We start from the raw sequence: 13,478 nt of genomic DNA on the forward strand, positions 1-13,478 counted from the left end.
TCAGAAATGCCAGACCTAAGGGTTCCATAATCTTGGCTCAATGCGCCACAATCATGTGGTTTAAAAGTGGAGAATAAAGACATTATTTTCTTTTTCCTTTCTGGTTTCTCAATCTTTCAAGAAACTTTCCACTGCAACATAGCAAGGCCAAGGATGAGATCAACGTTTCTGTTAATGTCAAGGGCGTTGGTCTTTTGTTTTAAAACCACCTCCTCAAACCGAACTTCACAAGAACTCCCACCCTAAATCCCAGGACCCTCAGAGGCGATTGTCTGTGGCTGTTCCCAGGCAGGACAAGCAAAGATCAGACTTGGGCTTCTGTTGACGGGACGCAGAAAAACAATCTCAGGCGGGAGCCGCGGGGGCTGGCGCTCAAATGAGTCTCGGCCCTCTTGGCAGAGAAATACCACCGCCTCCTCCCCTCCCCATCTCCACTGAAGTGCGCTCTGTGGGCGCCCCTTTCGTAGTGCGGAAGGGACGGGAAAAGACGCCGAGCCTCTTGCGGCCAGAGGGTGGAGGAAGGAGGAGGGTCGAAGCTGAAGAGAGCCTTAGAATGGGCGAGGGAATCGCCTCGGCAGCGGGTAGGTGCGAAAGCTCCTGCCACGGCTATCTCTAGTACCAGCGTCCCCTGTTGGGTAGTAATTGTTGCTCTCAAATAACAGAGGAGGAAAGTGGCGCCGAAAAAGCCAACTCTCCTTTCTTGTCCGGAATCTGGCTACAACTGTGCTGGGTTTTCGTTGGATCGGATTGGCGTTGGCGGGCGGGCGGGCCGGGGCGCGGAGAAAGCTGGAAGGGAAAAAAGAGGGAGCGGCCGGGGACGAAAAAATCGAGACAGTTCGGAGATTTCCAGCATTTCGAGTAGCTCTTGGGAAAACTGGAGACATACGACCTCAGCTGAACGGGTGATGACAGTAGAGGGTCAGGAAGAGAACAGATAAGTACTTTTAACTTGCAGAGAAGGGGTAAGGGAAAAGAAATTGACTAGTCCCACGTCCGGATGATTTCTAAGCTCTGGTAACCGTTTTCGACGTCAGTCGCAATTTCAATAGAGCGTTGTGTAGGTAATCACTGCAGTCGCCAAAGTTACGAAATGGGCAAATCCTGTTAAGAAAGGTAGGCAAAAGTGGAGTGCCGAACCCCGAGGGAAAAAAAAAGAAGGAACATAAGTCCACATTGCTGCTACTGGGCTATTTTGAAAAACCGTCCCTGTGATTTGAATACAGTAAATGATGCAAAACCTCTTGTCACAACCAGTTTAATTGTTTTGCTGAAATAGGGCTTTACTTGGTTTTCGGGCCTTGGGTGCTATTATGTACTTTGTGTAAGGAACCTGAGTGACACAGAAGTGCTAGGTGCTGTGCAGGATACAATACAGAAATTTGTGTGTATGGGGTGGGGAGATCACAGAGACAATGCACTGAAAATGCACTCAAATGCACTGAAAATAATATTATATGGTCCTGTAGACGTTAGCTGCTTCTGCTAGAATTATTCTAGATAGCTTTGCTGAATCCAGGTGTTACTTAAAGACAAAATACAAGGAATCATTTTGATCTCCCTAGTTGACAATTCTGTTTGGGCAGTGCTGCAGGCAAAGGATCTGTTATCCAAAAAGTTTGAAAGTGTGGTACCAATGGTTATCCAAGATCCCTTTGACATGATTCCCAGAAATGTAGGATGTCAGAACCCAGCTAGTATTGACTGTAACTCGGGGTTTATAATGTAGTATATACCATCCAATTCAGTAATAAGCAGCTCATAGCTAGATATGTTTGATCACAGCCATAGAGAATCTGTGCTAGCTTTTGCTGTTGTTATATACGATTTCCCTTCATTTTGGATGGAAATCTGTAGTCATCTCAGCTTCATTTTTAGGCCAATGAATCACAGTGCAGTTGATACAATCTGCTGATCCTTGCTAGACTTTAGGAAGCGTTGCCCTAGAGAACTTATTGAAAAGTTAAAGTCAAGGCTTTAAGGCAAGATTTACAAGAGAAGGAGATTCTATAGGGTCATATTAACTAGTCCTTCATAACTATAACATAACAGAAGGTCAACTACATTGTCCTTTCATTTACAGAAAGAAAAAAGTGTCAGGATCCTGAAAATGGTTTCATGGTTATGATAGCACTTTTAGAAGCTATGGTGGGGAGGATCCGAGGTTCAGGGAGAAAGAGAAAATGAATGAAATTGCAGATGATTCATCTGTGAGCACAGTCGTCCTGTCCGGCTCCAGAAAATGAGTACAAGGAGAAAATAGCAGCTGCAAATTTGCTTGCTGTACCCAAACAGCAGAGCTCAGTGTTCCCTTTGCTGCTTTTCAGTATCTGGTGGCATTGTAGAGACAGGATATGTTACTATTTATTGTTTGTGTTTAATCAAGTCGCCTTACCAGCAACAGCTGCTGATCGGCTGCTTTTCTTTCAAAATAAACATGATGACATTAAGGTTGCTTTTCTAAAAATGTATGCAACTACTACTTAACATAGATTATTCGAATGGGTAAGAATACATCTAATGCATGAATAGTGGGAAATGAGATAAAAAGACTAAATGCATGAAGTCTATCGGATAAAGGTAATCTAAAAATATGTTGGAATATTGTAAACACATACTTTTATGGCACAGTAAATCAGATCTGGATCTTGGAGAGAAAGTTCAAGTTGTACAGCTACTTAGATGCTTGACCAAGCTATTTATTAACTTTCAGTTCTTTATCTGTAAAAAGAAAAAAAAGTTTACATAACCTGATTCTTGGGAATAAATTAGAATGAAATCTATAAATTAAAATTTAAGATTAACATTCCTCTATTATTAGAAAAATGTGTCTAATTGACAGGCTAGAAACCAGAAGACTATGAGTTCAAGTTTTGACTTATCATGAAAGCCAGCTGTGTGATTTCAGGCCAGTCACTCTCTATCACCTTATCTCACCTCACCTCACAGGGTTGTTGTGTGGAAAATTGGAGGAGGAACTTGACTTGCTTTATAAAATACTTGTAAAAATAATAAAAGGCAGAATATTAATAAAACAAATAAATAATCTTAATGCTTGAATCTTATAAAATTAATAGGAGTATGAACTTTACCTTAAATTAGTAAGTAATAGGCATGGTAAGAGTAAACAAAAAGGAGATGTCATTCTGATGGTGAAGATTTTCAGATAAAGTATATGTTCAATAATGTATTATGATGACTCATTTATTTAAAATCATAATTGCACAATACAGTATACATTGCCTTATAAACGCTATCAGCCTTTCTCAATTGTGGCTCCACAAAACTTTAAGGTTCTGCAAGAGGTTTCTGAGAAAGGTCTTTATTAAAATAAATAAACATCAGTTTTTGAACTTTGCAGGCCAGGCAATGCCAGTGTTTGCAGTGGTGTGATTTTTTTACATGCTTCAAGTCAGCTACTGGCCTGTCAGTTTGCTGTTGTTCTATAAAATATGGATTGTATAAATTAAAAATGAATTATGTGAAATTTTTGTAATTTTTTATTCACAGGTTCCTTGAAATCTGAAAATTATTTCAAGGGATCCTTTAAGGTAAAAACTTTGAGGAAGACTGCTCTAAGCAGTTATCAGGGGAAATCCTTATGATAGTGGCTTTTGTGAAAACAGGTTTAAAATGAAAGTGTTGCATGTACTCGTCTTCACTGAGTGAGAGATTAGCAGTAGATAAATATGCCTCATTGATAATCTTGAGCATTTACTGCTAGTACAATGTGCAGTTTTCAAACTGAGATGTGATCTGAAATATTACTAGTATTCCCATCTGTAAAACAGCCCGATAACTTGATGAAATTGCTGGGTAAGTTTTTCTGGCAATATTTTTTATCAGTATACTGTGGATTAAAGTTGATATTTGCATTAGTCAGTGCAGCCTCTGGAAAAAGCTAAATTAAATGATTTATTCTAATGTCATCTATGAAAATATGAAATCCAGTATAGCATTTAGAAGTGTAATCTGAGATTCTAGAGAGAAAAGAATTGTAGAATTAAAGATATTCTGGGCAGTTATAGGACAGCTGTTTCCTGTCTTGGCTGTCTTGTATATATGCTTAGATAAATGTGTAAGTCCTATGGGAAGTGTCTGGTGCCTCAAATGAGATATTTCCCTCTCCCCAAAACCTCACCCCTTATTTTTATCTTTCTACAGTGAAACTTGGGGAACAATTGTTCTCTATTTGCAGACAAAGGGCAGTTCTAGTTTCTATGTACTGAAGGAAGCTGAAATGATAGCTTCTTTTGTTGCTTTCTAGGCAGAAAGGGACTATACCTTTGGGTATAAGGTGAGTGGAGAAGTCTGCCTTCTCTGCTCAGAAGAGCTCAGAGGCCATTTTCAGCCTCCATCTTAAAAAGGTGAGGACTGGCAAGACATTAATCTCTACCCCTTGAATCATTGAGGCAGCAGGTTGTCTGTAGATGTTGGTAGTAATAGTGGTCATGACTGGGAAATGAAATCTGGATCTTAGGCAAGAGTAATTTTCACGTCTTCATTTAGTGAACAAACTAAAATTAATTCAACTCTATGTGCTTAATAGCAATAGCTATTAGCTATTGAACTAATTTAAGTATATTTGATTAATTTGTTTTATCTACTATTTATTTTATTTGTAACCCACATGGTTTAATGGTTATTATCTGTTGCCTTTGCATAAGTTATCTGATTGGAGAGCAGATAGCATTAGCAAGTAGTGTAGTTTTCAATTTGTATTAGAAAGAAAATATATTTTTTGGATCTTTTTTTCCATATACTTAGTTACGGACATGGAAGATTTATTAAACATGTATTTCTCCCATTAATGATATAAATTGATAGCATTATCTTGGCACTAGATAAGGGTCAACAGAATTCAATAGGGGTTGGGTTTGGTCTATTTGCGTCTAGGTAGAGATTCAAGGCTGATTCCTGTTTTGATTCTGTAGTCTGTCCCCAGGTTCTGCCACTGCTTCTCCTGCAATGCTTATCTAAAGTTAGTAGCAGTATCTAAAGTTAGGCTTGAAATTTGTTTGCTAACAACATTTGTTATTGCAGGCATCTTCTACATCAATGAAGGAGGTGGATCATTTGACCACATTACATGCTTTTATTTTCTCCATGAAATCTGAAGTTCAGAGGAAGTTTGGACAAAACATTCAAGAGAAAGTTTTTTCCTAATTTTCTCAATAAGTGGATTAACGTCCTTCATTTTTACTTCTAACATTGCTATTGAGAAAAGAAAACAATTGTTCATCACTACAACATTTTTAGTCTGGAAATATTTACTATTATCTAAAAGACAATTATACATTATGCTGGTCATTTTAATTTTTTATAGATTATTGTCTACAATCTTTTAATACAGATTCTTGACAATGCATTGATTTTGCTACATTTTTAACACAACCACCTCAATGCTTATGATGTACCAATATGAGATTTAAAGGAGGGTAAAGTGATTGCTCTCTTAAGCCATTTCAGAGTGCAACAAATTGAAATTCATATTATGGCAGCAAACTATAAAAGAGTAATAACAACAGTGAATTGTTACAGCAGTGCTATAATAGATAATCAGCTTCAAAATGTTGTGCATTATTGCACAGGGACATGTCAAGTATTCAAACAAGGAATTATGTGCATAGTGGCCCACCACAGTGTTTGTCCAAAACTACTTAAAGTTTCTACACCTAATTTTAGAAATTCAGATCTGACCCACAGATTTTCAATGCCTGAAAATTCAATTGCTTTGCCTGGGGATGAAGATTATCATCAGCTCCTTCCTAGTAATCCAAAACTCAAAAAAGGATCTTCTGTTCAAAGCAGTGGAAATCTGAAAGATATCACTGAAGAAGCCATAAATCTTGCTAGTGGAAAAATAAAAGAATTCTCATTTGAAAAACTGAGAAATTCTTCAAATCAGGCAAACTATAGAAAAGGAAGAAAAGTTAAGTCAGACCAATTCAGTAGAAGATCACTTGATTTTGACTTGATTAGTGGACATTTCAGCAGCGATGAAATTTTGTCCCCTCCTAACGGTATTCTAAATAATTGTTCCCATGAAGAAAAATGGCATGTCAGCAGCCCCTCTGTTAAGGAAAGTGGGAGTTCTGTAGTTCCTTTACCTATAGAAACTTTTCCTGATGGCAATTTTTTAACACAAATTTTGGAAAAGCACAAACTGGATGGTTCTTCCAGTGGAGATATTAAGATGTGCTTAGATATCTTGCTAAAATGCTCAGAGGACTTGAAGAAGTGTACAGATATAATAAAGCAATGCATTAAGAAGAAATCTTCAGGAAATGTCAATAGCGGAAATAATAGCGAGTCCTTGGTTAATTCTGAAATAATCTATATGAATTTAATGACAAGATTTTCTTCTTACCTTAAACAGTTGCCTTTTGAATTTAGACATCCTAGTGACATGGTAGAACTGATTAATAGTTTGTCTGCTTTGGAGCAATCTCATTTCTCCCCAATATTTGGCAATGAGCAACCACCAAGATATGAAGATGTTGTAACTTCTGCATCATCTGTGGCAAAGCAGACATTTCTCTCTAACTCAAAAAGAATTCAGGATAATAATGATACAAATTCCACAACCAATCTTATCCAAATCCCCAGTGTAGATATTTCCTCAAATACATTGCCGAACAATATAGATTTTAGAAATGATTCTCATGTACTACCTCAGTTACAATTTCTAAATCCATCAGACTGTGTTTTTCCCACAGAATCTCTATATATTGTAGAAGAATCAGATGGGAAAAAAGTAAGGGGAAGTGCATCAAGTGTTCAGAGTAGAACAATAAGGGGAGATTCAGAAAGCAGCCAGGAGCGAGCTGAAACGCTAAATCCTTCTTTAGAACTTCCTAAAACTTCACATACTGTTGCACAGCCTCTATCAAAGGGCGACCTCTCCATTTCAACAGGTTCCATTGATCAAGCCTTTAACTACAATGTTCAGGTCTCTAAAGAAGAGCTTAGAAAAAACAATCAAGAAGAGATAGATAAACTTTTGTTGGATTTGGAGAATTTTTCACAAAAAATGGAAATTACACTGAGAGAAACTACTGTGGAGCAGAGTGAGTCTAGACATTTGAAAAGTAGTGGTTTAACCAGTGAAGACAAAGGCAAAGATTGTTTTCCTGAAGACAAAAGCGTGCCTTCTTCCTTATCAAAACCTGTAGAAATCAATGGTCATAAAATGGATGAAGATGAGAAAACTCTTTTATTGCGTATTTTGGAGAGTATTGAAGACTTTGCCCAAGAACTAGTAGAATTCCAATTGGGCAAAGGAAGCTTATCAAAAGAGAAAGAAGTGATGCATATTCTTCAGGAAACTTTAGCCACACCTTCCATTACAGTTGACAAGCAGAGCTACATTGATACAGTGAAGAAAAAACCTGCCTCACCATTAATTCAACAGATGCCGGAGGTTATCAAGGTAAGATTGAGTGATTTCTTTTTTCACATAACAGTTGAGCCCATTCATATAAAAATATTGCGCTGTGGAATTACTGTAACATAGCAAATTATTTATATGTCATTGAATTTTTCACTCTTTATAGTAGATTTATAGTTTGGACATCAGTCCAAACTTTCTTATGCACAATACAAAAATAGCTTGTCATATATGAAAATCACCCAGAATTCATTGGAGTTGAGAGGCCAATACATTTAAATAAATTTTAAAATAAAATAAAAGCACAGGCAAACCTGCTGTTAGTGATTTGAATGACTTTTTAAGAATAAAAGTGCTTATATTTATTTTCCATTTTTACATAATAGTTGGTTGAAATAATTATTAATTATCCCATTTTCAATCAAGTTTTCAAAAAAAGAAGAAGAAGGATTCCTGCCATTTTTAAATGATAATTGTTCTAAGGTGCCTGTTTTTCATGAGAACTGAAATTAGTTTTAATACTTTTCCCCAAAGGCCCAAATATGTCTACCTCTCCCTCCAATACATCTGTTAAATCCAGATTTCATTTATATTTAGGATATCAAGGATGACAATTGGCATAATCAGATCTTTTTTGATCCTACATGAAATTAAATACATTCTCTGGATTTCAAATACTGTACCAATTTTGGTAGCTCCATTCTTGATTTAATTTAAAAAGCACACTTTTTAAAAGCTCTGATACTAGGAAAGCAGTCTACTTTAAAATGTTGTTGTCTTATCTCCAAACATGTAAGGAAAATTTTTAACAGCATGATAGTTACCCTATAATAATTATATGTCTTTTGGACAGTAAGAAGCTGTATTTTTTTACCACATGAAAAATTTAAATTAAAAGAGATTTCAACCTTTTAAATATTATATTCTAATCAGAAATATCTGTGCTCTTCTGGTGGCATCTATAGATTATGGTTTTGATTTCAGTTGAGATTGATAGCTAAGTTTGCACCTAAAACTTCACCATGGGACATCATAAAATGCGTATCTTGGAAGATGATATATTTAGCTATCTCTGCAATAAGTCTAACTTTAGCACCACTGCTAGTAGTGTGGTAGATGCCTCCCTTCCCACAATACCTCTGCTCTGTTACCAACCAAGGACAGCTTGTCTCACTGTCATGTAGCCAGCAGGGACAGATTCTGGTGTAGATATACTTCTTGATAAATAATTGGTAAAAGGCATCCAGAAATCTTTGTGCTCAGGGATTCTTTGAATATCAAAAAAGAGAGTCCACTGGCCTTGGGATGAGATATAGGCAATTCTTTCTGAGAATAAAAAGACAAGATATGTTTCACTTAGAACTTCTTAAACCCTTGCCCCCTCTCACACAAACAAATCAAGAAAATAGTTGAAGTGATACCTGAAAAGGACTTTACATCTTTGCTGGGAAGAACAATTTTCTGAGGAAGTAACAAAAATGATGATCAAGGATAGATCTCTGCGAAGGGACCCTGATTTACGAGGGGAATTAGCTTTCCTTGCAAAAGGCTGTGATTTTGTTCTTCCATCCCGGTTCAAGAAGAGATTGAAGTCATTCCAGCAAGGCCAGGTTTGAATGTGCTTTACTTTTTCTTCTTATTTGTTATCTCTGTTTTAGATTAGTAGTTGAAATGGTTTCTTCGCTTAGGCTTCTCTATTTTCAGAAGGTTATTTGCACCAGATACCTATTGGTTTAAAAATAGATCTTCCAAGCCTAGTACATAAATACCTGTTGGTAAATAAAAGGAAACAGGTATTTTGCCTTTTGGTATTTTCTTCTTGAAGGTGAAAATATTTAAATAAGTAAATATTATTAATAGAACATGGCAACAAATTGACTTCTGTTTGTTTTTTTTAAAAAAGAAATGCTCAGCATTTCCATGTATTATGTATGTTACCAGCAATGTGTGACAAATTGACATTAAATAGAACATGTAAGAAATCTATTAAATGTGTGACATTTTTAGGCAAAATATGAAATGTCTGTATTATTTTAATATGCTATATACTTTCCCTAGGCATTATATATAATACCTAAGCATTGTGCAAAATGATAACTATTTAGGTAAAGTATGAAAAGAGTCATGAAAAGGGTTAGAGTTAAGTTAAGGGTTAAGACACTAATTCTAACCCTTCATTGAAAAGATTTATATGAAAATGAAAAAATGCAAAATAAAATACAGGATTTTCTTACTGAAAAACATGAGGAAAAAAAAACAGTATTGACCTACTTGTTGCATCAAGGAAGGCTAAAATTATCTTTTTGCAGGAGTCTTTCATACTTTGCTGGTAGGTCTTTTGCCTAACAAATATTAAGTATTTCACACTTAGACATCCCATTTCCGGCACTCTATAGATTTCTATAAAATGCCTTATTTCACACATTGATAGTAACATATACATTTTGAACCACATTTCAAATGTATGGGGAAACAAACACTGACTATTAAAAGTAAGATGGCTAAGGAGATTGAAGTTGTTCCCAAATAATATTCAATTAAAAAAACTAAAAAAGATTTAATAGTATAAACAGTATAAAATGCTTCAAAATAAATGTCAAAGAAAACTAGCCCCTTGCACTAACCCTTATGTGGAATAGTAAAGGAAACAAGTGCATGGACAAAACACACCCTAAAGACATAAGTAGCAGGCAGCTGTAAAGAGGAAGAAGTACTTCTGGTAGCAAAATACATTTATGAATTTATTGGTAAGATTCGGTGGCTGCTTTTTAGATATAGTATTGGAACTTAGAAGCTTGATTTCTGTCCTGGAGAGCTTTGGTTAGATGCTTCTTTAAGAACTTTTTTAAAATGTAGTGTACAGTAGTAGTACAATAAATGCAGTGTTTACAAGAAGTTGTAGTATATACAGCTCAAGTATTTAATCATATAGGATGAATTGTCAATTTATACCTAGAATTTCAAAATGTTTTAAAATTGCTGTACTTTTCTGAGAGATAAGACTGTTCTGTGCGCACACAGCTTGTTGGTTTTTTCCCCCCATAACTTTGTTTTGTTCATTGGAAAGACTATTTTTGTACATTCTTTGTTCAAATTTTATTGCATAAAAATAGTAATTTTGTTTATTAATATTTAGGTCCAAAATAAGCAAGAGAAAAAACCGGTGACACAATCTCTAACTCCTGCAAATTCAACAATCACCCCACAGTCTCTACTGTCTACAAATAAAGAAACTGTTGGTGCTCCTTTGTCCATAAACATTCCAACTTTCTATTTTCCCTATGGACTTCCGAATATCTGCAATAATCATGACGAAATTATTATCAAAGTTGAAGCAGCCTTTTCAGAGTTTGAAGATAAGAAAGTTCCCTATAATGAAATGGAGAAAATTATAAAAGTAAGCATAATTATCTTCTGAATTTATGGATTATTCAGAGTTGGAGTCTCCTTTATAATATAGGTAAAATAATAATTTATTAAAGAATAAGGAAGCTTTTGGATGAAGCATATTTTAATTTTGTATTTATGGCATGAAGCCATGAATAAATACAAATTCTGGTATCCAATAATGACATAAACTCACATCAGAACAAGAAGTGCTGGTTGTTGAGCAAACACTACAAAATCCTTTGTTTTAGACTAAGAAAAATCTGAACGTCATAGGTTTAGGTTAGAACTGGCGAATGATCAGGAAAGCATTATCTTCTAGATAAAACCAGAATGTGCTTTTGGGTGGTAGCATAGTAAAAGAGCCTATAGATTCTGGTGGACAAGAAACAACAGGATAACATCCCTAGATTTATCATCTTCACCATAGGTAAAGATTTCTAAATGATTTTTAATAGGATTTTCATTAAAAGTTTAAACAGTGATTCAAATAATAAAACCATAATTTAAATAATAAGTCTGTGAGATTCAACTCAACCATATAATGCAGGGGTCTCCAACCTTGGCAACTTTAAGACTTGTGGACCTCAACTCCCAGAGTTCCTCTCTGGGAGTTGAAGTCCACAAGTCTTAAAGTTGCCAAGGTTAGAGACCCCTGCATTATATGGTTGACTTGTTGGTTCTGGGAGTTGAAGTCCACAAGTTTTAAAGTTGCCAAGGTTGAAGACCCCTGATATAATGCACTGCATATAATTTGCCTGGGTTTTATTTTCCAACATATTTTAATAAAATGGCTTGAGAAAAATAACGTCTTTTCCTGGATATTAACAATATTTTGTTTTATGCTTTTTACAGATATGTGGCTGTCCCCTATATTGGAAAGCTCCCATGTTCAATGCATCTGGAGGGGAGCAGACAGGATTTGTATCTGTACATTCATTTGTGGCCATGTGGAAAAAGTGAGCACAGTGTAAAAATATTCTCTTAAAACAGGGACCTCCAACTTATTTGTGTGCTAGGTATTTATAATTTTGAAGGCATGTCCAGGGTACTACTGCTAGTTGCCATGATAATTATATGCAATTAGAATGCTCTTTTTCTGTATGTATTTATCAGTGTATGATATTCTTTCTTTCTACTTCCTTGTCTGTTTTATCTAGCTTTTGTTTAACAGGATTTCCTAAATTACACTGAAGAGGTTTCCTAAACACCCCTCATCTCCTCAAGCTTTTATACTGAGATTCTTTCACTTTCCCGGTTGGGATCTTCAGTCTTTCCTCTTCAATCCTCCTGCTGGGAATTCTGAATTTCAGCACTGCTTTCCCAAACTCTCTCAACAACCTTCTCCAACTGAGCCACTTCCTCTCCCAGACCTACATTACTTTCACCTATCAGCTACCTTACTGTGCTTTCAACATCTACTTCCCATGGGTTTCTAATCTCATTGTTGTTTTCTCTGCCTGGGAAAACAGCAGTGTTTTCCAGCATTGTCTTCTTTAAGGGGAACTCCATGCTGCTTGAAAGTGGTTTCAGGTCAACAGATATGCCTTTTACATTTTACATTGAAATCATAATGCTAAATGCTAAATAATAATAATTATAATATTATTATAATATAATAATATAATATAATAATAATAATAATAATTACAAATAATAATTACTAAATAATAATAATGTTAAATGCTAACCGCACCAACAACATCCTAACACATATAGATTTCACTGAAGAAAATGTTGAAAAAGCTCTTCACAAACTGAAACCATCCCTATCTATAGGAGCTGATAGACTATGTGCATACTTCTTAAAAAAGCTTTCCTTTAATATAGCAGAACCCCTAAGCATAATCTTTGGAAAAGATCATGACCAGTTCCCTTCCCAAACTTTGGTCACTAGCCACGGTCATCCCTGTCTTCAAAAAAAGAGACCCCAGCTTAGTTGAAAATTACAGACCTATCTCTCTACGCTGTGTCACCTGTAAAGTTATGGAATCTATCATCAACCAATCCATTAACCTCCACCTAGAAACAAACAATCTACTCTCTAATAAACCATTTGGATTCAGAAAAAAACTATCATGTAACTTACAACTTCTTCACTGCAAAAACATATGGACTACAAATCTTGATCAAGGCAAAACAATAGATGCAATTTACATAGACTTCTGTAAAGCTTTTGACTCAGTGGTACATGACAAATTTCTCCTAAAACTAAAATCCTACGGCATCTCCGGACCCCTCCATAACTGGATAACAGCATTCCTGTCAAACAGACAACAAGTAGTCAAAATAGGCAGTGCCCTATCAAATCCTATTCCTGTCAATAGTGGCGTTCCCCAAGCAGTGTTCTTGGACCAACACTTTTTTTATTATACATTTATGATCTCTGTGACCATATTCAAAGTAATTGTGTTCTCTTCGCTGACGATGTCAAAATATTTAACACTACCAACAATACAGCTACCCTTCAAAAAGACCTTGACTTTGTTTCAGAATGGTCAAAAACTTGGCAACTCCAAATCTCAACCAGCAAATGCTTTGTCTTACACATTGGAAAAAAGAATCTAAACACTAAATACAAACTCGATGGACATTACCTTACAGATGACCCCCACCCTGTTAAAGACCTTGGAGTTTTCATATCTGATGATCTAAGTGCCAAAGCCCACTGCAACTACATCGCAAAAAAGGCTTTAAGAGTTTT

The 13,478-nt window shown here is 35.8% G+C and overlaps 1 protein-coding gene across 6 annotated transcripts in view; it reads left to right on the forward strand.

Moving 5' to 3' along the window:
• Nucleotides 1–281: 281 nt before the first annotated feature.
• The window catches only part of PPP2R3A (protein phosphatase 2 regulatory subunit B''alpha), a 35,291-nt gene continuing 22,094 nt past the window's right edge, over nt 282–13,478 (forward strand). The window contains exons 1-4 of one of the 6 annotated variants that reach the window (XM_058189422.1): nt 282–581; nt 5,041–7,429; nt 10,524–10,784; nt 11,630–11,733. In XM_058189422.1, coding sequence (XP_058045405.1) covers nt 5,492–7,429; nt 10,524–10,784; nt 11,630–11,733 — 2,303 coding nt within the window. In that variant the 5' untranslated portion in view covers nt 282–581; nt 5,041–5,491. Of the gene's footprint in view, nt 582–792; nt 7,430–7,464; nt 8,998–10,523; nt 10,785–11,629; nt 11,734–13,478 lie in introns of those variants that run through there. The other 5 variants (XM_058189420.1, XM_058189421.1, XM_058189423.1 and 2 more) reach the window with 5 other exon arrangements.

The sequence above is a fragment of the Ahaetulla prasina genome, chromosome 6 (genome assembly GCF_028640845.1).
Source record: "Ahaetulla prasina isolate Xishuangbanna chromosome 6, ASM2864084v1, whole genome shotgun sequence".
Classification (NCBI taxonomy): domain Eukaryota; kingdom Metazoa; phylum Chordata; class Lepidosauria; order Squamata; family Colubridae; genus Ahaetulla; species Ahaetulla prasina.